Source organism: Scatophagus argus, chromosome 9, assembly GCF_020382885.2.
Source record: "Scatophagus argus isolate fScaArg1 chromosome 9, fScaArg1.pri, whole genome shotgun sequence".
NCBI classification, from domain to species: domain Eukaryota; kingdom Metazoa; phylum Chordata; class Actinopteri; family Scatophagidae; genus Scatophagus; species Scatophagus argus.
Genome location: NC_058501.1, coordinates 23,680,902 through 23,705,594, shown reverse-complemented (window position 1 = coordinate 23,705,594; position 24,693 = coordinate 23,680,902). Strand labels below are relative to the sequence as shown.

The 24,693-nt window shown below is 42.5% G+C and overlaps 2 protein-coding genes across 8 annotated transcripts in view; both read right to left on the bottom strand.

The window, feature by feature from the left end:
• The window catches only part of LOC124065046 (SREBF chaperone), a 28,942-nt gene extending 9,521 nt beyond the window's left edge, over positions 1 to 19,421 (bottom strand). For 2 of the 7 annotated variants that reach the window (XM_046400067.1, XM_046400066.1), the window contains exons 1-14: positions 15,949 to 17,100; positions 14,116 to 14,316; positions 11,044 to 11,164; positions 10,376 to 10,533; positions 9,408 to 9,628; positions 8,089 to 8,194; positions 7,560 to 7,732; positions 6,512 to 6,638; positions 5,241 to 5,353; positions 4,957 to 5,051; positions 4,453 to 4,551; positions 3,416 to 3,628; positions 2,727 to 3,112; positions 2,131 to 2,280 (exon numbers count right to left, since the gene is read on the bottom strand). In XM_046400067.1, coding sequence (XP_046256023.1) covers positions 2,131 to 2,280; positions 2,727 to 3,112; positions 3,416 to 3,628; positions 4,453 to 4,551; positions 4,957 to 5,051; positions 5,241 to 5,353; positions 6,512 to 6,638; positions 7,560 to 7,732; positions 8,089 to 8,194; positions 9,408 to 9,628; positions 10,376 to 10,533; positions 11,044 to 11,164; positions 14,116 to 14,316; positions 15,949 to 16,124 — 2,339 coding nt within the window. In that variant the 5' untranslated portion in view covers positions 16,125 to 17,100. Of the gene's footprint in view, positions 1 to 2,130; positions 2,281 to 2,726; positions 3,113 to 3,415; positions 3,629 to 4,452; positions 4,552 to 4,956; positions 5,052 to 5,240; positions 5,354 to 6,511; positions 6,639 to 7,559; positions 7,733 to 8,088; positions 8,195 to 9,407; positions 9,629 to 10,375; positions 10,534 to 11,043; positions 11,165 to 14,115; positions 14,317 to 15,948; positions 17,101 to 17,134; positions 17,585 to 17,666; positions 17,935 to 18,279; positions 18,705 to 18,725; positions 19,232 to 19,260 lie in introns of those variants that run through there. The other 5 variants (XM_046400070.1, XM_046400069.1, XM_046400071.1 and 2 more) reach the window with 5 other exon arrangements.
• Positions 19,422 to 19,533: 112 nt separating this feature from the next.
• Positions 19,534 to 22,726, bottom strand: elp6 (elongator acetyltransferase complex subunit 6). Its single transcript, XM_046400074.1, has 7 exons — positions 22,465 to 22,726; positions 22,222 to 22,300; positions 22,036 to 22,106; positions 21,423 to 21,547; positions 21,061 to 21,286; positions 20,673 to 20,837; positions 19,534 to 20,211 (listed from the first exon to the last, which is right to left on the bottom strand). The coding sequence occupies exons 1-7, from the start codon at positions 22,516 to 22,518 to the stop codon at positions 20,086 to 20,088; spliced, it is 846 nt and encodes a 281-aa protein (XP_046256030.1). The 5' UTR covers positions 22,519 to 22,726; the 3' UTR covers positions 19,534 to 20,085.
• Positions 22,727 to 24,693: the final 1,967 nt, after the last annotated feature.

Here is a 24,693-nt window from a genome sequence, read left to right as displayed (position 1 = left end):
AGTCTTTCCAAACAAATTTACATAAAGTGACAAAGGTGAACCATCAATCATCAAATCCTGTCATTTAAGAATTTAATTTAATAGATTATAATCAAATTATCAAAATAGTTACCAACCAATTTTCTCTGGACAGACTAATCGATTAATCAACAAACTGCAGCAGCTCCAGAGACAAGCATGTACTTGACCCTCCTGATGCCGTAGCAACCGCTCGACACACCCAGTCGGGTTGACTTTAGAGACTCTGAAGGTGGGGACGAACTCGTCGGTGGCTGAACAACCACAAGTTTGAGAAAAGAGGAAAGTACGATCGCTTGGAGAGGCAAACTGCTGGGGCAGTCGTACTGTGAACAGGGCTCAAAGTCAAGCCGACACATCTCAGACAACCAGAGGAAGTAAAATGAAACTGCACTTTGAAAACTTCCTGACTTACTGCTTTCCATGGAGAAGACCAGCTAACTGCGCAACACCTGAATGACTCATCTGCAGGAAGAACTGAAAGGCTGCAATGGAGCCAAAACAAGCTCAAGCTCAACTTCTTTTGCCAGCAAACGTTAAATACTTCAAGCTACTAACAGAGAAGAATGAACACACTGAACACACGTCATGGGTTTTTGTCCTTGAAAATCGGAAACGTAAGCTACAGAACAAAAGAATGCATTTAACTCAATGACATATTTAACTGTTCTAAGACTATAAAGGATGAACCATCTTCCTCTCCACTGCTGCAGATCTCCAGTATTATCAGAGTAACCAGTCAGCCTTGTAGGTCCAGTCAGGGTGGGGCAGTATTTGCAGAGAAAGCCAGCAACCCCCTTTTTTCTTTATTCTGTTGCTCCAACTCTCTCTCACTGATAACAATCAGCCCAGTGACACTTGAATCAGTGAACGTCACGCATCCTTAAGTCAGAGATGCAGCTTCTCCATGATTCTTTCCTCTAGAAGTAAAAGAAAAGGCCTCCTATGCATACTGTGTGCATCCAAATATTCGGTGATTAAAAACTGTTCTGCATCACGCAGATTTACTGCCTTAATTCATTTAAATGCTCATTAAAAACAAGAAAATCTAATGTATCAAGGCTGTCACTCTACTGACACAAAAATAGTATAAAAAAAAGATACTCAAAGCCTCTTTCAATACAACAGCAAAGTTCTAAGCACACAGAGAGATTTTTTAAATCACACAGTGCTGTAACAGAGTAACAGTCACTGATCACGTGCCAACACATGGAGTAATGTAAAGTTTTTTTTAATTAATTTCTGTACTTTTGATACTATAAAATGCAGATATTGTATGGTTGTAACACCCAGAATCAAAAAAGCTTTGATACTTTGACAACCCGAGTTACATATGAGCGTAAGAGCTCTGCATGACCTTGACCACAGTCCACCTCGGGATCTGCTCTACTTTACTGTTCTATCTCAAGAGGAGGACTACTGAAGAAGGGACTCAACTAAAGGTTTCAATGTCCACTGTGCAGTCAGTTCATTGACACCCTGGTGGGAAGACCCAAGGCCAAGGAACGGGGTGTGTGTGTGTGTGTGTGTGTGTGTGTGTGTGTGTGTGTGTGTGTGTGAGCGGTGCAGGCTGTAGACTTTCCAATAAATATTTTTGTCAAATTGATTGATTGATCGTCAGAGTAATTCAGTGTTGTAAAACAATAAAACATTAAAAATCCTGAGATTTTATAGGCTCTGTGGAAATAATAGAGCCTCAGCACACAGCTGGTCAGAGATCAGATTTCTCCCCTACCTACTACTAGCATAGTTTAGGTGCTTTAGTACTATCACACTTCAGTGTCATGTTTGTCTTTTGCCTCTTTTTGGATGCAAGCATTTTGACGTTGTTGCAGACACACGGTTACTCTGAGCATTTATTTTACACACAAACTTCTGCTGAGTTTTTGAAACGGACTCATTTAACAGCTGTGACGATCTTTAATTTCCTACTGCTGTTAGAGTGAGAGTTTGGCTCTCTGACGTTCTGGTGTGTACACAAGCTCTTTAAAAAGTGGGCCTTTTAAAAGCAACCATAACCAGGTTACCCACATGCATATCAATACCCTGATTAAGAAGCCTGTTCAGTCTTTCAAATCAGGTGGACAAACGTGTGAGCGTATTAGTACTAACTTGTAAAGGGTGAGGTCTGTCTGCAGATCTGCAGACGCTTTGGGAATGGGTGGAGGAGGGTGTCTGGTGTCCTGAGGGTGTCGTGCCTCAATGGCCTCCTGAGGGCTCAGGTGAACGGTGACGGGAATGATAGGCAGGATGCTGATGTACCTGAAACAAGACGGACATTAATGAGGAGAATATTAAAACCTGTGTGTGAGGAATGAAAACAGTTGGATGTGGGTAGGAAGTGAGTGCACTTTGATTTGCAGCTAGTGGACGCGTACAGTTTATTTCTGCCTTTCACCGCATCCTGTTTCAAGCTCATGTCAGACTGCTGTTGTCTGACAGAACCTGCGTAAATTATGGCACTTAATTGTTTAATAGGAAACAAATGAAACAGGTTACTGGCTTGTACCTACTTTAACTGTGTGAAAGAGCTTGCTTTTAACAGAACACAGCAATCTTTAGATTCGTCTTTTCATTTATTTTACTAAAATCCTACAGCATTAATCTTTTTCAGTTAAAATTGAGAGTTAATCTTCATCAGGAATGGACTTTTCTGAACTGTCCTCTACTACGACTGAACGCTGAATGGCTCTCCTCTCCTCACTCACCTCTTAGCTAAAGTGATGTTATAGTAGCTGAAGAGCGATGGCCAGTGCCTAAAGGAGAGCCTCCTCCAGCCCTCCTCGTCCTCAGCACCCCAGGTGATCTGGGGCACAGCAGGTGGAGCCTGGGGGAGGGGCCCTGCCCTGGCTGAGCCATGGTGGCCCTGTGATTGGTTCTCAGGTAAGGGTGTCGGATCTGGTGCGGGGTGGATGCTGAGGGTGCTGGTAGGATCTCCTCCCCGAAAGACGGGGGCTACTCCCAGGTGAGGGGGCAGACCCCCTCCTCCGTGATCTCCCAGAGGGCTTTGCTCAGACACCTGTGCAGCAAGGTAGGTGCGTATTCCGGCTGGGTCAGTGTAGACGAGGATGCCGATCCAGATCACAGTGCCAGCCTGGACATGAAGCAAATGAGCAAACACAATCAGTCACAATGAAAAAAAAAATCCAGCTTTATCTGTCACTTTTCATCCCCAGAATTTTCAAAAAGTGCATGATTTCCAGAGAGGATGAATCCGTAAAAGCCTCCCTTGTAATGGATAGGACAAAATCCACTTTTTCAACAAATCATCCACATTTCAGTTTGGACACAGAACTTAACCCAGTTTACTTTTTCCACTTGAAATGTCAGTCATGTGACAGACAGAAGACTGCAGCTAACACAGCACAAAATCTACAGTTTGAATCCATCTTCTCACCATGATGATGCGCTGAGCCAGGCGTGTGCGGGCCAGGAAGTACACCACACGTAGCCTCTTAGGAAGCCTCAGGTTCCTGAAGGCTGGGGTCTGCAGGGTGATTGTGTGGGGGGAGGGTCGGGGTGGAGGGGGGACCTCGCGTGGACGCAGCGGGCCAGGCTTTGGTGGTGGTAGTCCTGCTTCGGCTGGTAGGCGGCGGTTCAAGTCAGCCAGCTGTGGTGGAGTCAGGTTGTTTACACATTTGTTTGCACTGACCTGTTTTGACCTTCTCTAAATGGTTTACAAAGACAACGAGTTGCACCTGCCGCTGGTTCACAACGCAAAAATGGTTCAACAATGGTTACTAGTGTAATACAGAACTGATCTTATGTTTACTCCATTTGTGTTGTTGTTTTTTCACACTATTTACTGCTGTCTTCAAACTTCACATAATCTCATACACATCATATCTCACTTTTATGCTATTTGTATGTCATTTTTAACTGGACAAGTGACTTTTGTGCAGTGAAAGGTTAAATTACTTTTAAAGTTAATATTATATTTGGTTATATTAATCATATATTTTACTTATACCACATAGTCTTCTTTATCTCGGGATTAAGGGTTTAAGGACTCTTTAGCCAGATTTTTCTTTGTGTATGTACATGTATAGGCTTACAGTGCTAATGCTCATTTAGTAGGTCACTGAGGTGAACACTAACGGAAGGTTTCTGTGTGTGTGTGTGACAGGCAGTAGAACAGTAAGAGGTTTGAAATAAGAAGTGCGCATGTGGGAAAACAGTAATCTGAAAACTATGTGTTGAATGTATGTTGGTTTGTGGCTGCTCTCCTCCCGTATCACCTCTATCTGCTCATGAGAAACGAGCTGTGTCTGCCAGCCCCAGTTTTCACGTTGTCTTCGTGTTTACATTTGAGATTTTCACACTGATTGATTCACAGATGAGTGCTACCGTTTTGTGGTGGATTTTCCCTTTAAGGAAAAGTGGCGTAAATCTGTATTGAAGTCTGCAAATAGCTGAAATGTAAAACATTCTCACCTCCATGCGTCGGATGTCAATAGACAGTACTGTCGTGAAAAAGAACATCTGCAGGAAGAAATCAGACACCAATCCCACAACAGCAAACAGACAGAACTCCTGAAAGATACAGAAACCAGAGGACACAGCAGCCCAGCAAATAGACAAGGCAAAGGTTAGCATTTCTCACAAGTACAACCTGTGGCATGATGGCTAACAAGCCTGGCATCATAATGAGCAAACAAGTAATTTTCCACTAACAATACACTGTTTGAGAATTAGAATGATAAACTCCCTGTGATACATTTAATAATTTTTGGATTGAATGTGTCGTGTGTTGAAAAAGACAGAGGGTGTGTACTGGACATGTACTTTCATATTCACATAGATTCTCAACTGTTTTCAAACTGCATTAAAATATTATTCAGCATACCAGTCATGCCTAACTACTCTTTCCTTTACTTCAAGCAATGACTGAAATCTACTTCTGTTCACAACAAGGTGAGATAAAGAGATTTCAGTTACCTGGATAGCTGGCACCAGAGTGAAATATCCAATGAGGATGATGCACAGTTCAGTGGCCATGTTCTTCATGATAGACCAGCTCTCATTACTAAGGCCTGGAATGTAAGCAACAAACAACTTCATACTCCACCTTAAGCACAAAGACACTTCAAAAACTAGACAGTTTACTATATTTTCTTTCCTTTTTTAATTTTGAAAAATAACAACTGGTAACTAGTGCAAATGTACTGGCAATTAACTGGCATCTGGTTGCTGGTCTTGCTGTGACTGAACTCAACCCTCACCCTGAGCTATGCGAAGTTTGACCTCGAGGTCAACAGGAGTGGACACTACAGACTTGGTGAGGACCAAGACGTTCTCCAGGCCAATCACCACCACCAGGTAAGGAAAAATCTCCCTGTAGACAGACAATAACACAAGCATGAACACAAAACCGTGGTCATTTCAAAAAATACATTTTCCTTTGTCACTCTGCTGAAGTGTACAGATCAGCTTGTGCTGCAGAAGTGTATAACTGGGTCACAGAGGGGCCAACAGCTCTGCATGTGACATCAGGTGCACTCAGTCACTCATAAAAAACACACACAACTCACAGTTATCTAGGGAGCTGTGTGTGTGTGGGGTCAACCAAGACTAAGCGGGAAGTTAGCATTCATATCTTCATCTTGTTGACCTTGATGTGCGTTTATGCAAACATACAGAAAATCACAGCCCACTGTGGACTTGGATCCTGGTCAGTGGTTGGAAAATGTGCAGGTATCACGCCATGAGGTCTGCTTTCTAACAAACCTCAAATGATTGGACAACCACTAAATGTCAGTATCACGATAGCTCCGCCCCATTGTGACGTCCCACCAACATCCACGCCCCGTGCTTTCATTTTCATCCAAAATAGCACACTAACTTTTTGTCCACCTGCTGTAAACATTAACACAAGTCCATGTAAAAATCAATACAGAGGAAGTGGAAAGTCAATAAGCTGGTGCATATGTGCAAAAGAGTGTGTGTGTGTGTGTGTGTGTGTGTGTGTGTGTGTGTGTGTGTGTGGCCTGTCCTTGTCTTTCCAGGAATAAAGTAAGAGATGATGATAAAACTTAATAGCCTGTTAGGGCAGTAAATATTAACAAGATAAATTTGCATGTCAGTAGAGCATAATGAGGACACGAGTTGCAGAAATTGTTCCAACTGCGACCCAGAAACTAAATTCAGTTGCGTCCCATTAATAATTTTGAGGTTATTAAGTGCAGCCTTCCACCAAACCTTTGCACATGGTTGCACCTTAAGACATCAACCCTTTTATTCATTTCAAGTCAAAGTCATTTCTCGGCACCTTGGATTCCAAATTGGCTACGCACTCACTTTAAGCTCATGCCTAATCATTTAAGTTAAATTAATTTACATTCTACTGGCAAAAATGAATCCCAAAGTCTCTGATCCTGTCCTTCAAATGTTTCTGATGTACACTGCTGACACACAGACAAGCTAATGACCACAGGGAGACGAAGCCTCTCTGATTATCTTTGTAAAGCATGCAGAAAACAGCGGGCATCCCTACCCTCCGTTGAGCGTGGGTGTCAGTCCAAACAGGGTGCACAGTCCCACAGACATGAGCAGAGAGCTGAGGACTGTCACCACAGCAGCCAGAGCCAGACCCCACTTAGACTTCACCATGTCGATCTTACCTGCACAGAGGAAAACAAGATGCACTATTACACCTCAGCCATTTTGTGTGACTTGTGACCAGCTGCAAGCCAAGAGTTTCATAAAAGAGAGTCAGCAAGTTGACAAAAGTTACTGAATGTAAATGAAACAAAACACCAGCTTTGCTACTGAAATAAACTTGACTTAACCAACAGTAGAGAGCAATAAAGAGGACGTTTGTTTCAAACTCTAAGAGCTTTTTATGATTTTCTAATCCAGAATTGTTCAAGTATTAATCATTTTTAATCACTGCCCTTGACTAAAAAAATTTGATCAATCAAAAAATACTTTAAGCCATTTTTACCATCAGAAACTGTTCAAACTATACTGATACACACATACATAAAGTATATTTTACATCTATGTCAAGAAGAAAAATATTAATAAATATTCTTGAAAAAACAAAAAAAAAGAAACAAACAAAACAATAGAAAAATTCTAAGAGAACCTAGAAGTCAGAAATCATTTTCTCACTTTGTCTCATAAATCTAAAACTAAAAAAATAAATAAATCAAAAGTACAGTTTCAAGAAATTTTCAGTTTACTTTTGCACATTATATTTGGGAAAATATCCAATTTTATCAAGGTGCCAAACATGAATCAGCTACTGAGCTTTGTGTTTGTTTCACGAACTAATGCTTATCCTGGCAAGCAGCTGAAGGTTAAGGTGAATGCACTCTTACAGCGGTGTACAGTGTTCCTGCGTGAGGATTATCCCTGCACCAGACGGGAACAACCTTGGCACACAAACACACGTGTGCACACAAAGGCGCAATAGGCACGAGTCTGGATCTTTGGCACATTTCGGAGATTAAATGGTGAGAGGTGCAACAACAAAGTATAAAGGAAACAGTGAAACAAGACAGCAAAGACAAAGCGGACGGGCAAGCCGTCGGACTGACGTGTGGAGAAGTAGATGTAGGCAAAAAGGATGATGTATGTGGTGACGAGGGGGATGAGCTCCGCGATGCCGATCTCCTCTTTGAAGTGGACGTGAACCATGTGGTCGTCTCTCAGGCTGCAGTTGGCCGACGGGTGGAGCTGCTTCAGACGGGCCCGCAGGCTGCCCAGGAACCTGGACACACACATACACACACACACACGCACACACATGGGTGTCAAGATGAAAATCAGCAGCAGCACTGCAGACACACCTCGCTAACTGATTTAATGAACACAGCGAGTGTGAAGAAAAGGCTGCGCAACGCAGATGATGGTTGTCAAAGTACTTCTGCCCGGGGACAGCACACTTTGCTTTTGTCAAACTGTTGCTTTTATATGGTATCAAAGTAATTACTGAGAAGAAGGAGATGCATGATAGTATTTTGTACCAAAGACTAAACTAAATGCACTCTTCACAGAAGCAGTATAAGTAGTAAAGTAGTATAACTGCACTTTTGTTTTCCCCTTCTGTCTGCATATGTAACTGACCCTGCGTCATAGCTGGACAGCACCACAGTGATTGTGTATGTCACCACCCTCTTCCTGTTGTAGTGACTGACGCCAGTGTACTTTCCAGGGACGCCAAACAGCAGATCTAAAACACACACATACACATACACACACACACAGAACAGCATGTTAGTGTAAAGATTCAAGATTCAAGAGTCTTTATTGTCATTATGCAAGCATAACGAAATTTTGTGCAGATTCTCAGCTTAAAAACACACTTACAAATAGTCAGAGAAAATTAAAATTGCACACTTAAGAAAAAATATAAAAATATAAAATACAAAATACAAAATACAAAATGAGGTAGATAAAAAAAGGACAACCGCTTCCTGTTGCAGTGACTGATAAACAGGAAGTCAGATATTCTAGACCAGTATTATTAGAAGTCAGTTTAGTGGTTAAGCAGTTTTAGCAGTTGCAACAGCCAACACAACACCCCCACAGCTGTTGCTGAGTACACTCAGTAAGATCTACGTGCCATTAAATTTTACAATGATTCACACAAGGTGTATAGTCTTCTGTATTAATTTGCACTGATGAAGAGGGAGGTGGGCGAAAGCATGGGACGCCTCTCACGGTGGCTGTGGGAACATAAGGATAGGATCCAGGTTCCTAAGGAAGCCTGACTGGCCTTACATCAGCTCGATGTGAACAAGAGTATCAGCCTGACTGTGTCTGGCAGCCAAGCTGTCGCTGACTCCAGCTCCAGAATAAGCTTCCCAAATCTAAATCACTTGAGCTGGAAGGTGGGGCACAATGCTGAGCAGGTTTTGGCCAGTCAAGGACGAAGCAGTTCACTGTGTCAGTGGGTAAAGTTTTACAGAGAATTCAATAAGTTCCCAAGGAATGAAACTGCTTGTTCTCTGTCAATACGAAAGCCGCATTATTTTCTGATACAACTAATCCCCCGCTCACCACCTCCCTGCAATCACTCCTGTTGAATGATGGCAGAATCCTTCCAACAAGGCAGTCGGAGTATAAAAGCCTCTGAATAAACTGCTCTCCTTTAGTTTGCATCTTCATGTTGCATTTTAAACCACCACACCAACCTTCACTTTGATACGGTGACACCAACACACTGACCGTAAATTAAGTGGGTCTGCTAAGATGAAACTTCGTGTCAGAGATACTCAGCATACTGGGGCTCCAACTAACTTTTATTTTTGCTTTTTATTTTACAAATTAGACTATCAAATAATTTATCAATTATTCCAAAGATTACTTTTTAATTACTAACAAAATACCAAAAATAAACATGAAATATTCCGTCCCTCCATCTGAGTCCTCCTCATCCCTACCTCGCAGCGTGGCTGAGGTGTGCAGGCCTTTCGGTTCATGTTTCTGGATGGTCTTGAGGAGGTCGGGGTCCGAGTCAAACAGCTCCCGCTGGTTCTGCCAGTAGTTTCCAGGAGAAACGAGCAGGCAGCCGTGCTCTGGCAGCACCGACTGCATCCGCCGCAGCCCAGGAAACAGACCTGTCACCTGGAGACACAGCGACTCCAGACTACGAATCCCGGAGCTGACAGAGGAAAGAGGATTGATGTTAAATAAGCTCACAAACACCAACGTCTCCACAAATGATTCCTTTCTGAGCAGCAGGTAACATTAATGTATCAATAATCTATCAATTTAACAGCATATGTGAACATTAAGAAGACAAGGCAAGTATCACGGCATTAATTTCACTCTCAGGAAAAATGTTTTAGATTTGAGCAGACTATGTTAGTATCAACTGCACTGTACAACTTCCAAGCAAAACAAGTGACTGTCCTTTGAATCAGCACTCCTATCAGTGCTCGATACAGTACAGCTGTCCAGCAAACGGAGGGCTGCAACACAGCACGTGCCCGACCTTGTTCACAACAGATCAATGGCTGTTTTTCTTTTCCAGTCCACAGATATTTTTCTTTCTCTCTCTCTCTTGCCAAAGGCCAAATAGTTTTAGGTTTATGGCTTGACTTTGAACTGCTTGACAGACAACAGTGCATCTTAAAAAGCAGCTCTACTGAAGACAGATGACAGACATAAACATCATATTTGTCTTTACCTCCACTAAAGGTAATTAAACTATCACAAAATGAATCTGCTATTATTTTGATAATTGATTAATTATTTACTTTTTTAAACTATGTAAATAGTAGCTGCAGAACTGGCTTTGTCTGTAGGTGGAAAGAACTGTATTGCAGAATTGTATGCAGGCTGATCTTTCTCTTTCTACCGAACAGATTGAACATCTAGCTCGTCATCTATCACTGCATGCGTTTACCTGTCAGAGTGAACATGGTTGCGGATCTCCTCCAGCAGGCTAAAGGCTCGACCCAGCGGTGACCGAAATACATCCACCGGCACCAGGCTGCTGTCCCATGGAGACACCGCCGCCTTCACCAGCACCTGCTGGATATAGGCTACCGGAGGACCCCGATACTACAGGGACACACAAACACGTAAGTAACACATTCAGACAGAACATGAACACGATTTCTGTACTGAAGCAGCAACATCAGCTGGTGCCACAGTTTCACGATTACTAAAACCAGAACTCAGGCAGTGAGAGCTTCCTGTGAACTCTGTCAAGTTCCTGTTGTCTCACAACAAAGGCTCATGGTAAATTAAAACTGCTGCTGACAAGTAAGTAAGCCACTGCTTTGTGTTCCTCTTCAGCTTTCATTATTTATGAGCTTCCATCTTTGTTGTGAAACCTGTGTGTGCATGTCTGGTTCTGAGAAACAGCTTTAGAGTAAGAAGAATTTCCTCAAAAGAAGTGTGTTTCGGTTTAAGATTGAGCTCTCAGATTGTAATCAGTCTTGGGGTAGAATGAGGATTAGGATTCAATACCAAGAAATGGATGCAGTTAAAGGAATAAAAACAAAGGTGATGATGAGATACTAAATATTATGGGATGTAGACAAAAGTGTGCGCTTTCTCTTCTCCTACCCAGTCGGGTTGTTCTCCGAGGTCTCCCTGAGGCTCATGGGAAGGGACGCTGTAGTCTCGCACCCCTGTGGTGAACTCCACAGGACCTGTCCCAGGCAGGGGTAGCCTCAATAACGGATAGCTGGGAGGGAGAGAAGGAGAAGGCGTGAGGAGGGGGGAGGCCACAGGGTACACAATAGATCTGAGACACAAGTGTGAGAATGACTGAATCTCTCCAAGAATTTGATCTGCTTGAAATGTTTCCCGAACATGTCGAGGGAATTCGTTAAACAGATATTTCAACAGGGACGTCAGCACTGTATGCAGCAACTGAGGTCTATGTGCTTTATGAATTAATCTAGTTATGCCATTTGTGGACATACCAAATCACCATTTAGGAACTGGTTAGAACGAATGCCCACCACAGAGTACCAGAGCCCAAATATTAGCCTGACTATTTCAGCTGCACAGTAACTCATACGTAGCTGTTTATGCATTTTCTGACTAATTCATAAAATAAAAAAATAAATAAATAAATGAGTAAACTAAGTAAACTAAATCATAGACTGCTTGACAATGCAGTCGTGTTAAAGCGTCTGTTTAAAGGTTTGTAACTGTGTTACATGCGTGAGTGTGTGTTCAGTGTACAACAATTTAAGGAACATGAAACCAGGGCCTCAGGCAGATGAGGTGCTACCTGGAGAGACCCACTCCCTCTTTCTCTTGGAAATGGGTGGGACGTTATGAAACAGGTTCCCTTTGAGCACTAAACCACTTATTTCTTGTCCTGTGTGTGTGTGTGTGTGTGTGTGTGTGTAGGAGTAGCAAGTTTATTTTGAAATAGTATTGGGAAACCCTGACACATAGCTAACTCACTGAGCTTTCAGGGGGTGGCAGGAGAGGTGGACAGATAATGTGAGACAGCTTAAGAGCATTCACACAGTGTCCTCCTGAAGGAGAAACAAGACTGATCCTGTGCCCTGTAACTGCATCCTTGCTTTCCACTCTCCACTGATCACCCACATCACAGGATTAACAAAAAAATAGATAATTCCAATAGAAAACTTTAAGCACTCAACAGTCACTAAGCCTCAGTGTCACTGATTATGATGTCATTATAAGCTTTTAAGGCAGGCAGTCAAGTCGAGATGGAGCCCCTCAAGAAAAACTAAGACAAGTTAGAGCCGGAGTAAAGTTAACAGTTCGCTGACTACTTCTAAAACCAAGTCAAACCTGAGAAAAATCAACACCAAGCTTGAATGGCTACGGGTAATTAGCACTTTATTTTTTATGCAGCACGAAGCAACCAACTGTAATGTTGTAATGGTGAAGCCAGAGGTCTTGCATACAAAAGACGTGCACGTGATGCAGGTGTACACAGTGTGTGTGTTTGACATCAGCTGTTACACTGTTAGCAGAGACTCCAGTCCACAGTGCAGTTCCTGATACAGTTCACTGATAAACCAGAGAATAATACAAAATGTTACTGCCTGTTTGCTGCTGTTATCTTAAAGGCAAAAATGCACTCAGTTTATTATTTATTTTTTTTTTACGTTTTCCTGTCCCTTCATCTAACCGACATGAAAACCGTCTTCCCTGCCACAGGAAATCTGTGAGGCTTTATGAAAACAACCTAAATCATGGAGTACAATGAGTGCGCAATGCTAGCACACACAGCAAATTTTTGATGTTTAAGATCAAGTTTTAGGGTTTCCCTTTGCATTAACGGCAGGTGAGTGTCAAGTAAAATAGTCCTGAAGCTGAGGAGCACATAATAAACATTTTGCTGAGTCACTGGTACTGATCAATACCACTACCAGCTTCCACGCAGACACTGTATTGTCATTTTCTGCTTTAAGTTAGTACAAATATTATTTACTTCCCTTTTAGAAATCTGCTTGTCAGTTGGGTAGAAACCTCTCTTTGCTCTCTGTGCTTCCCCTTCTCTCACCTCCCTCCCCGATGTGACTCCCCCACTCTCCCGAGGTCACTGTACCTCCACAAAGGCCTCTTTTGTGCGGAGCCAGCCCCCCTCCTGACAGGCAGATGGAGGGACAGGCCTCCCATTCTCACAGGGCCATTTTCTCACAGCCCTCTGCTCTAGTCCTGCCTTTAACATCCCCGTCGTCCAGCTCTTTTCTTTCGCTTCGCCCCGGGTGGTGGTCAGTCGTCCATTTGGTCGACACCCCTGCTGTTAAGGTGCTTCAAGGACAGCACGCAGCGTGCGCGTTTCAGATTGCTGAGGTTGTTTTACAATGCCTTTACTGATGAAGCCAGGCCAACTCTCTGACCTATGTCCTCTCTTTTGACCAGAGATTTAGCAAGAGTAGTGCATGTGCGTGTGTTAGCTGAATGTTTGTGTCGCGGCGTCAGCACAGGGGGGCTGTTATGTGTGTGCAGATGGCCAGTTCGGATGAGCAGAGCCAGTTACTCGTCTCCTCTGTCCAATTACTTTCTCTACAATTCAGTCCATCTATGCTGGATGACGAGACTGCTTGTCTCTCACTCTTTAATAGACTAAGAGTTCTGGAGTCATGCATTCATCCCAACATCAGCACCACTCCAGTCCCTCACAAACAAACAAACAAAAAAGACTCTAAAAGACAGTTTTCAAAGCTGTCAGCTTTGAGTCATAGCAGTACTATGTTTCCCCTCACACAGACTTTACTCGTGTGAGCTTCTCAGGTAAACTCAGGACATCTGGTAACCCACTGTCATTTTTTTTATTTATTTACTTATTCATTCAGTCCATCCAAGAGAATGATATCATCAGCAATTAACTAGCTAGAGATTAACAATAACCATAAGCAATGTTTCTCAACTGAACAAATTGCCAAGTTATTTTTTAAATGGCACTTAAGATTTTTCCAAGTACAAATCACCCTCTCACCCTCAGATTGACCCAGATTTACTTTTCAATTAATGAAAACCTTTCTGGCAAAAAAAACCCCAACACATTTCACTTTTACAAATCTGTCTGGTAAGGCCGATTCACTGTACTTTACTGGGGATCTTTAAGAATTTCCAACACTGCTATCTGTGTTTTTACTGATGTTCTAAATTTCTAGCATTTTCCCCAGACAGAACGCCTACCAGCAAGTGAGGATGCTGGCGGAGGTGAAAAGGATGATGGGTACTGGGTAGGAGGCACACAGCAGCCCGTGGCGGTAGAAGGCCGCCGAGATCTTCTCTCTCAGCTGCTCACGCAGCGTCATCTTGGTGGACGGCGTCAACTCCCAGCCATTGGGAAGCACTGCGCGGCTGAGGACGGTGCGCCGCGGGGCATCCAGGGACCTGGAGGAGTCAATGACACAATAGTTTAACACATCGTTCAAAAACCCACAGCTGGTGGTTTGTCTGTCACATTGTAGACTCTACCACAATGTGTACAATGAGCATTTTGTTTGCCCACCTTTAAATTCACATCACAGACACTTTGTTATACCAAAAGCAAACTTTTACCCAAGAGGGTGTTGTAGACCAAAAACTATCACTGTATCAATTTAAATTTTAATCATCAATAATGGTTCGCAGTGGCAGCTGGCTAAGCAGGGTACTCCAGACAACCCTCTGCCCAGCAAAGGCTTCCAGTTCCTCCTGTGGGATCTCCAGATGTTCCCAGAACAGAGGGAGAAATACAAGCCCTCCAAATCATCAAAATTCTAGTGAATGTCATAAACGTATTAAAGTGTTGAGGAGCACTAGCAGGAAGCTAGAGTTGCATAGAAATCAGCTGGTGAATAATTACAGGCAATGTGAATTTCCCTTGGGGATGAATAAAGTATCTATCCATCCATCCTTTGACTATGTTTATCAATGTGTATTTTGATTCATTTTGTATCCACATCCAAATGTTCTACTATTAAAAAGAATAAAAGTTTGTGCAGCCTTGACAAGACACTGTATGTGATCTCCACTTGTTTCTACTTTTCTGGGGTACCACTTCCTGAAAAGTCCAGGTAAAAAAAATAGGTATGTAAAGCAAAATTGGAGCCTCGGGGAAGCTTTTTATAATTCTCACCTTGCAATTCATTTCAAAGATCCTGTGGTGCATCCCCATAGACTGACTGACTGACAGACAGACAGACAGAAAGACAGGCGTGCACACACAGGCAGCTCTTATAGGGAAGCTCTGTCCTCAACACCTAATTTGTTCATTCCTCCATGCGTTGACACAAGTGCTGTTGACTACAGGCATGGTATGTTTTTCCTTCAAGCCAGCTCATACAGGGGTCACATGCTAGACAGCACTTAAACACACAGCTCATTCACCAGCAAAAAAAGGTGTGGACACATTCCCACCAGTAGGAAACCGGCAACTCCGGCTGAACAACTAAACTGAAGCAAAAACACATACATGTCTCATCGATCACACCTGGGTGAATAAAAAAAAGAACATAAAGAAAGCTAAGGTGGAAGAAATAAGCATTTAATGGTGAAGGTACTGTAACTATTTACTAGTGCCAAAGGTAGTTAAAAAAAAAGTTGACTCATTTTCTGAAATCTGTACAAACTGAAGGCTTTCTGAGTTCTGAGTTTAAAGAAAAGTGAAATCTTTGCCTTATGGGAGGTTAACTTTAAACAAAATCAGGTCTTCATTTTCCAGTATCAACTTCATGTCCTGTTGACTTCTCTGCCCAATCTCAGCTCTCGTCTCTCTGTTTACTCAGCAGACAGGTTCAGCGCTGCCTTATCAGTGTTTGTAGTTACACACTGCTTTATTACAATGTTTAACTGGCTGCTTTGACACAGACACAGCAGCTGAATTTGTACAGTACATCATTATATTAACCATTACCACCTTAATATCTCTTTCTTGCCTCAGCTTCTCGTCAATTTTTTTGTTAGCCATGCCAAAATTGTTATTCTTATTCTTAAAAGACAACAACACGGCTTCCACCATACAAGTCTGTTCTGAGACCATACCTGCTAACGGGAGACCAGGCTATCTCTCTGGTTCGTGGACGCTTATGTCCCCTGAAGGCAGCAGCACTTGCTGTTTTAAGTTTGAGCGGTGCCCTGTTGTTAACATAGTGCTCCCCTCTTGATTCAGAGAGAGTGTGCGACTGCTTAGCTCGTCCCCCCGGGAGCAACGGAAACATTCCCTGAGAGGAATTCGCCTCAGGAGTCCCTTGATCTGCTGTTATAAATACCCTATACAGTAAAAACAGCAACGTCCTGGTAAGCTTGCACAATGGGATCTGTAAAGGTCAAAAGGATCCTTGAAGCAAAGCCTTTCTGCTCTCTTCTTCTGTAGGCAAGTCCACTCTCAGTCAGGTTCTGGTCCTGCTCAGTGTCTAGCAGGGGAAAACTTTCAGTGAATGCCTCCATCTCTCTGCTGTCTGTTCACTGAGTGCTGTGCTGTTATGTGGGTGTAGCAGCGAGACCTGATTTGGCAAAGGCTCAGCAGCATCTCCGTCAGTGAACTAATCCGGGATTGAGCCGATCGGAAACTCAACGAGCAGGGCTCAGGGCCTATGGCCACCCCCTCCTGCTTTCCACCTCCTCTGTTCACAGCTTGTACGCAGCCTAACTGTACGTTGCTGCACACCAAAACACTCACGCATGACAAGTTTGAGGGAGAGCCAAAACTTCATAAGCAAGGCGGAAAATTTACACCAGCGCCGCGTCGAGCTGGGGTAGACTGTTGTTTCAGGCTGGTGAGTTTGTGTCTCTTCAGACACTTTGGCAGGTGACCAGCAATTGTTTGGAAATCCTATTCTGTCTGGCCAGATTGGAATAAACCAGCTACTACAGATGAGGGAATAAAAATTACATTTCTACTTTACAGCAGCTTGCAAAATGTCTGTTGGAAAACCCTGTGCTTTTGCACACATATGTGAGGCAAATACTATCTAATAAAGAGCAGTCTATACGCCTCCCCACGTGAGAAACCAGCACCGGTACCACCGGACATGACAGACATATTACTTCACACTGCAAGCACAAAATCATTTAGGCGGGTGCAGATTAATGTAGATTTATGCCTGCAATAAAACTGATAAAGGGTACAATGAGTTAACAGATGACCTTTATCAGAGCTATATCAGACTGTACACTTAGAAATACCCTACACTGGAATAGGAGAAAATGCAGAAAAATACCAGCTTACCTCTTTTCAACACTTCCTAAAATGCTGAGCTTGAAGGCATCTCCTGGGCTTATAGATTCCAGTGGCATAATGAGAACCTTTCTGTGTCAAGCAATGCATTTACATGCCTAATTCAAATATTTCAAGAGCATTACCACGAGCCAAAAGCTATATCAATATCCACAAGAATTCCAGAGAGCTTTAGGCTGTGTCCATTTTCCATAACATGACTGCATCCACATTTAGTCCCACAGATGCATAATGTGAAAGCATGCTCCTCTGATCAGTGACTGCCATTGGTCCTGTTGTAAATGTAGAGACTAGCTTGGCGTGGATGGGCAGATTACTGCAACACAGCCTTTTACAACCAGAGGGAAATGTCCTGTCAATAAGTAACCACATCAAGATAATGAATGATGTGTTAAAGGCTGTCCATCTACGCAGAAAAATGTCTGCATTTCTGACGAATTCTTAAGAAGAAGAAAAAGAAAATGTAAAAATAAGTATGTTTTTATTTTTAAATATTTTGATATACCATTTGTCATGCACATACCTTTCACAGTTTCAAAATGCATCTTTTTTTCTCCAGCACACATAGTTGAATCCACAGTCAAGAAAACGTTAAACATGCCAAAATGGTGAAACAGCTATCACAAGACAGTGAACATACGCAAGGATGATGGGGCTGATGCAACCCTGTCGCAACATCACCTGGCAGAAACAAGCTAGCACACAGGCTCCCTCAGCCAGGGCCAGGGGTGCACAGGGCTGACAAACCAGGCTGGAGGATGGTCCTCCATGACTGAAGAGCAGCTTTACTTTTATCGACAAAATGTCAAGACATAACAGAATGATTTACACGAGACTGAGTGATCCATCACAGGCTTCCCATTTTCTGTCTGTACACGACATTTACCCTCAGTCAAATTTACCAGATCAGCAGGTCGCTAGCAACACCTCAACAACAACAACAACAACAAAAGCTTTCATGGTCCTCGCCAACAGTTCTATAGTTTGACCAGAGACGGTTGGTTTGTCAGGAGAAGCTGCACCAATCACTCTACGGACACATGCAAATAATGCCCTTCTTTATTACGTTTATGTGTTATTCATTAATCTTACTGTTCTTGGATAACATACAAATAAGCATGGCTGTTTGTACTTACTGGGTGGAATTATTTTCGTAACTGAATCCCTATTGATGAATTTGCTGTTAACTGACAACTTGCAAGCTAATCAACGTTAACGTTAGTGTGAACCGCTAGCTAACGTTAGCAAATGGCATGTAGCAGGGTGCCTCCGATTTTCATTATATAACTTGTCGCTAATTATAAGATTTTATAATGTCAGTGTTTAAATAGTAACACCGAATTTTGCGACTTTAATTTCACCTAACTTCGCGAACTGCACAAGTTAACTACAAAGCCTGTAATTATTAGCTTGTTTCTGTTCCCTGAGTGTGTTGATAGACAACACTCCACAACCAGGACGTTTTGAAAAACTAAGAGACCAAATTTACGCAACACATGCGTTATTTCATATGCACCTTACCACAACAAAAAAATGCAATTCACGTGTAACGTCACTCTCAAATAAGTAAGCTTTGTCGCACCTGCAAACTTGTGATACCACTGAGCTAAAGGCTAACATCCACAGCTAAGTTAGCGAGCGCCTAGCTAAACTAGCTTCTCAGTGAACCCAACGAACCCAGGTCTCAATTGATATATATTTTCCAAATTAACATGAAACACATGTGGTAATCAAGAGGTGGGGATAACGACCAGAGACAGGGTAGCTTCACCAACACCTGGTTAACAGGGCTGTCACCGTAAAAGTATGAGAAGGCTTTACAGCCAGCAACGCTACCAGACCAAATTAAGCTAACGCTGAAGTTAGCTTGTTTAGCACGACAAGGAGGTCAGCTGTACGATGTGGTTGGAGATGCTCATATGTGATTTAGAGAAGCAAATCTGATGCGTGTGCGCCCAGCGACTGCAGCCTCGCTGCCATGGCCACAACGACGCTTAGTAGCTAACACCGTGTCACTGGATAATTCAACAGCTCTGCTCTTCTCAGCCAGGGAGCTAACTTTTGCGACATAGCTGGCTAATGCTAACCAGTTACAGCTTAACTGTTAAGTCACTTGCCTGGGCAAACTTCCGAGATTCCCAAATGTAGTTGTTGCTCTGGTCCTCTTTGGTAAACCGACGAACAACCTCCGGCTTATTCCTTTGTTTTGAAAATTAGCTAAATGCTAGCTTGTATGCCTCGAACGTGACGCTGACACGCAGGAGTAACGCTTCAAATCTACTGGTTGTCAAATCCCAGAGAGACCTCTCCACTTCGACCTCTCAACCCGCAGCGTGGAGCACAGGGGCAGGGCGACCCCTAGTGTGCACACAGACAATGACAACATTTTCCAAAGTCACAGTTTATTTTACCAACATCCAGAGAATGCTCCAATCAGTTTTGAGTGAAAATAATGATCTTACTTACTCATTATTATTATTATTATTACTATCATCATTTTCTCAGTCAAATTGCAGCCTGTGACCAATGTATTTTCTACAGTATAACAACAATAGTCAGCCTACTGTCCACTGATGATGACTAATTAGTGGCAGAATATTGACAAGAACACGAGTCTGTAGTCACACTTTCAGCAGATCAGCCTCGTAATATGACTGTAATGCCATTTAGTTATCACTTCAGTGAGCAGCGTTTCAGAGGTCTGAAACCAGGCTGTCAGCTGGCAGGTTCCCAGGGTCCGTCCTCCAGACAGTCTGCTTTCCAGACTGGATCCTTGCCACCAGCAAGCATCCAAATGTAAAGCTTGGCTATGGCTGGTAAATGTGTTGACTTCACAAACCATTTTGGCAGCTAAACGACCAACATTTGTATTGTCTAAATTTAACAGTTGGTTGTCGCATGCAAAGGAGGCCAAAGGCAAATAAGGAGGTTGAAAAATGGAACTAGAGAACAGCGCTGGATGTCCCACGAGCAAAGAAGGAGGCTCCTTTATCATGGACCTTGTACTGAAAGAGCTTCCTCTGTGTGTACTGCCCACCACCCTGTCTCCTCCTCCAACACACTTCCACCTGAAAACAAAGAACACTATTGAGTACTTGCATTTTTATTGTGGGAATTCAACATTTTTTCTGTTCTTTTCCTTTTTTTACACATCTTGCACTGATCCATTCTTACAGACCTTATACCCCACCGTGACTAAAACTGGGTTACTCATGATGCAGATAATGGTCATATCAGTACTATTTGGAAACATAAATGCAAAGTAGACAGGCATCTTGTCATCAACTACCCATCACCAGGAAAACTATTAAACACACAAATCCAGATTTCAGTTTCAGTTTGGAACGCTCTGGTCAGATACTCTGAACAGCTGGCTTTTTCTTCACAAGATTAATTAATTAAGACAATTAATTGAGACATTCAGGCAGTAATCTTTGGTTGCTGCCCAAAAGTTCATAGAGTGTAGCTGGACTATGGAAAATGTATGTTCCATCGGGATCAGAAAAACTGCACAGAAAACCACACACACCTGCCCATGTATGTCCCTGCAAAAGCCAGTAGGGAGACCCTGTACATGAAGAGTGAGGCTACACTGGTGGGTCAAACCCTTCAGGAGTCTCTCTGGGCCTTCATCATCTCCGTCGTCGTCGTCCTCTTCTTCCCCATCACAGCGTGCAAGCATCACCACATTGCCCTGCGGTCAGTCAGAGTACAGAGCGATAAGACATAGTTTTTAATCAGAGCTTTTCACGTTATCCTACCTTCTTTATTGAACGTACTGTACAGAAAGTCAGCGTGTCGTATAAAATGTCTGAAATTCAAGCTGCTGGAGAGATTATGACCATGTGAGCTGCAGCTTGAATTTACCACAATCCAAAGACAGCAATACGGTCATGCTTTGAGAGCACAAATCAAACCTGCAGCTGGGAGCAGACGGTGGCTCGGCAGTAGTGGCTGAAGTCCAACACAGCTCCAACGCTGACCCCCAGACTCAGCAGCACACTGAGGTCATCCACCAGCAACACCGGGGGTCCCCACTCGTCTGTCTCGTCTGTCCCCTCTACCCCTTCTCCCCTGCCACCAGAACTGCTCATACTGGACCGGACAAACTCATACAGACTCTTAAGGCCAACAGCAGGATCCCTGAAGACAGAGACAAATGCAATACTGTGGGACTGGTAATCACTCAAATAAATACATCTGTTTATGTGGTAAATAAAAATATGTCTGTCTCTGTGCGTAAGACAAACCAAAAGTTACAAAGACCATTTGTTTGCACCTGAGGAAGTCCATGGCTTGACTTCCTGCGTTGCTTTCTTGAGGAATCAAAACAGACAGTGACTCCTTCAGGCCCTCCAGGAAAACCAGCTGACCTTTTTCCTTTGCTTGTGTGAGGCTTATACCCTGCAGGCACACACAGATGCACACAGATTCAGTGCTGTTATTCAGTGTGTAACTCCTAAAACTAAACGCCAAAACACTAAAGCTAAGTAGACACATCAGGTTTTCAGTGACCCTGTAATATAATTCAAACTGTTGTACCACACATTATTTATAGGCTATCTATGCCGGTCTTATCTGGAATATAATGATGTAAAATACTCAAACTTCTAACTGATCAAAATTACAAGCAAGTAATCAATAATGACCAAGAAACCAACTATGACAGCATTCATACAACTGAAAATGACTTTATAGCGCAGAAATAACAAGAAAAAGAAAAGAATCTGAGATGTAAGTGGAAAACATATGTGATACAGCCACATCAGGGCAAAATAAACTCTGCAAAATTAGACTGACTGCAATGTAAAACGTCAATTCCTCATATGTCGAAGTCTTCAAAGCACACTCTCCTCTTTCAGTGTAAATGTTAAATGGGACCACAGACTCACCAGCCTCTGACTGACAGCACTGTAATGGTTGAAGGACTGCACCAGACCCAGAAACCACACTCTGCAGCGCGCTGAAATAAAAGAAAAAGACACACCGGCTGTGCTTAAGACCTGGATAAATGAGTTAACATTTTATCACACCTGAATTCACTGTTTCTCTCAGTTTGGTAACAGCTGACGACCCACCTCGCAGGTACAAAGAGAGGAAGTGGTGAATGAGGAAAGAGGCATCACTCTGTCTGTCTGAGACCAAGATAAATTCTCCCTGCAGGTTGGGACAAAGTGACACATCTTACAGAGCTGCTCTGTCGTTTAGCAGCTAACGTTACAGCAACTCACACGCAGGAACGTTAGCATGTAACATGTCTATGTGTAACGTTACAATACATATCACCATGCCACGTACATAAAAAAATGTTAAATCCTCACCCGAGTAAAGCTGTCGGGAGTGATGTTCAAGATACTGTTGAGCTCTGTAAACATAGCTAACCTTGTTAGCTAACTTAACTGTAAATAATAGAAACTGTTTGTAGGTTAACTAAAATAAAGTTACTATATAAGAGTTGTTAGCGGGAAATAATCTCAAAATTTGTCTTGTAAATTCACAAGTTAGGAGTTAACGTTAAAGATTCTACTTTAGCCTATATTTTGACACTTTTCCTTATAACTGCTGTGCTAACGACAAGTAGCATCCTACCAGAGACGTGCAAAAACAAGACAGGAGGTATCACTCTGCACCAAAGCGAAAAAGTCATATGGACCGTAGAGAAGCCACTAGCAACGGCGTACTGCTGCAAAAATGCAAAATTAGTTTTGTAAGAGTTTTTATATAAGTATATCTTTCTATACAAAATAGAGAGCTTTAAGACTGAATGATCTGTTTTATGTGTATTTTGTCTTTGGAAAACCATCCACCTAATGTCTGTGACAGAATAGTCTCCATGGTAACAGTTACGTACAACCTTCACAATAGACGATCTTTGCTGGCACATGGCGACTTCTTCGAAACGTCTCTGTTCTTATTAAGTTGTAGACACCGCCTCCTGCTGGTGATACCGTGTTAATGAGCTGGCTAACAGAAGCAGCAGAAGTGGCAGCAGTAGTGGAGCATTCAACAGCAACAGAGACAGATATTTCCCCCAGGAGCTGATAGAAACCAAAACAGAGATAAAAGAGAGTGAATATGGGACTTACATACAATCCCAAGTAGATGATGTTTCTTGCTGGTTGATGCTGGCTGTGTAAAGATGCAATCATGGGCTCACAAGTTCTCCATATCAATGTAAATGATGGTCACATGTTATTGCTAGTTTTTAGGAACTCATGAGGATATACACCTCAGGTATAACATTTTATCATCCATTCTTGAAGATCATTGAAAGGTGTGTGGCTCTGCACAGAAAAGAAAAGCAGAAAACTTTTTCTTGGTGAGATCAAATTCAGGCTAACGCAAGTCATCCATCTCATACTTGTGGTTCATGCAGAACAGCGAAATAAAACATTTTCAAGTAAAAAGGGAGACAGCAACTAGCAACTGATCATTTTTTGAGTCAGCAGATGGCAGCGTGTAACTCTCAAGCAGCTAAATATCAAGCACACCAACACAGTGAAGCTTCATCTTAATCTTTAAACACGTTTCACGTTGACCTACAAAAACACGGCTCTCCAAAACCACCTGCCGGCTGGTGCTTGTAGTTTGGCTCACCTGACTAAATCCAGAATGTTCATGTTGAGGTGCTGCAGAAAGTTAAGCAGTAAAGTCATCAAATCCTGACTTCACTTTGCTTCTCCATCACATCCAAACAAAAGAACACATGCAAATTTACATGTCAAACCAAAAAGAGTTTATTATCAGTATTTTGGTTTTTGGTTGTTTGTTTTACTTGCATAATTAGATTTTTGAAATGTAACATATTATAATTCAGAATAACAAATTAAAGCTGCATTATTTGTTGTTGTTTTGGCTACTTGGGGCCAGCAGAACAAACTGGAAATAATAATAATCTTTATTAACATAGAACTCTTTAAAATGTGCATTACAAAGTACTTCACAAAGGCAGCAAATGAAACAGATAAGTCATGAAATCATTGTTCTAAAATACATTAAAAACAGAAAACATAACAACAAGAGGACAAATAAAAAATAAAAAACAACGTAAAGTCGCACAAAACCAAAACAGGAAGCTGAATGTCTCTAAAAGGCTCCATAGAGCTGAGGGGAACTGCAGAATTGCATGATGGGTGATGGGTTCGTCACAATGAGCGACGCCTTTCATATTGCATGTGATTGATTAGTGCAGCTTTAAAAATGACAACTACAACTCTGTTGTGCTGTCAAAGCGGCATCCTTTTAAAAAACGTGTTGTAACTGACGTTTTCACCACCACAGTCTGAAAAAGTTTGTTTCTAATTTTGGCCAACCAGGTAATCAGCTACAAATTGACTGACACTCAAGTCGAGAAATCAGGTGAACTAGTTTGCTCCTCCAGCGGGGATCAATAAGGTTTCATATAATTATTATGAATGAGTTGAATCCACCTGGTTCAGCGTGCAGACGCAGAGGCGTGCGAGGAGGGTGATATCGAACAAACGGCCTGTTTGCTCTGCTACGATTTCTGTCTCTGCGAAGGCTTTCAGCAGCTTTTTGAGGCTGGACAA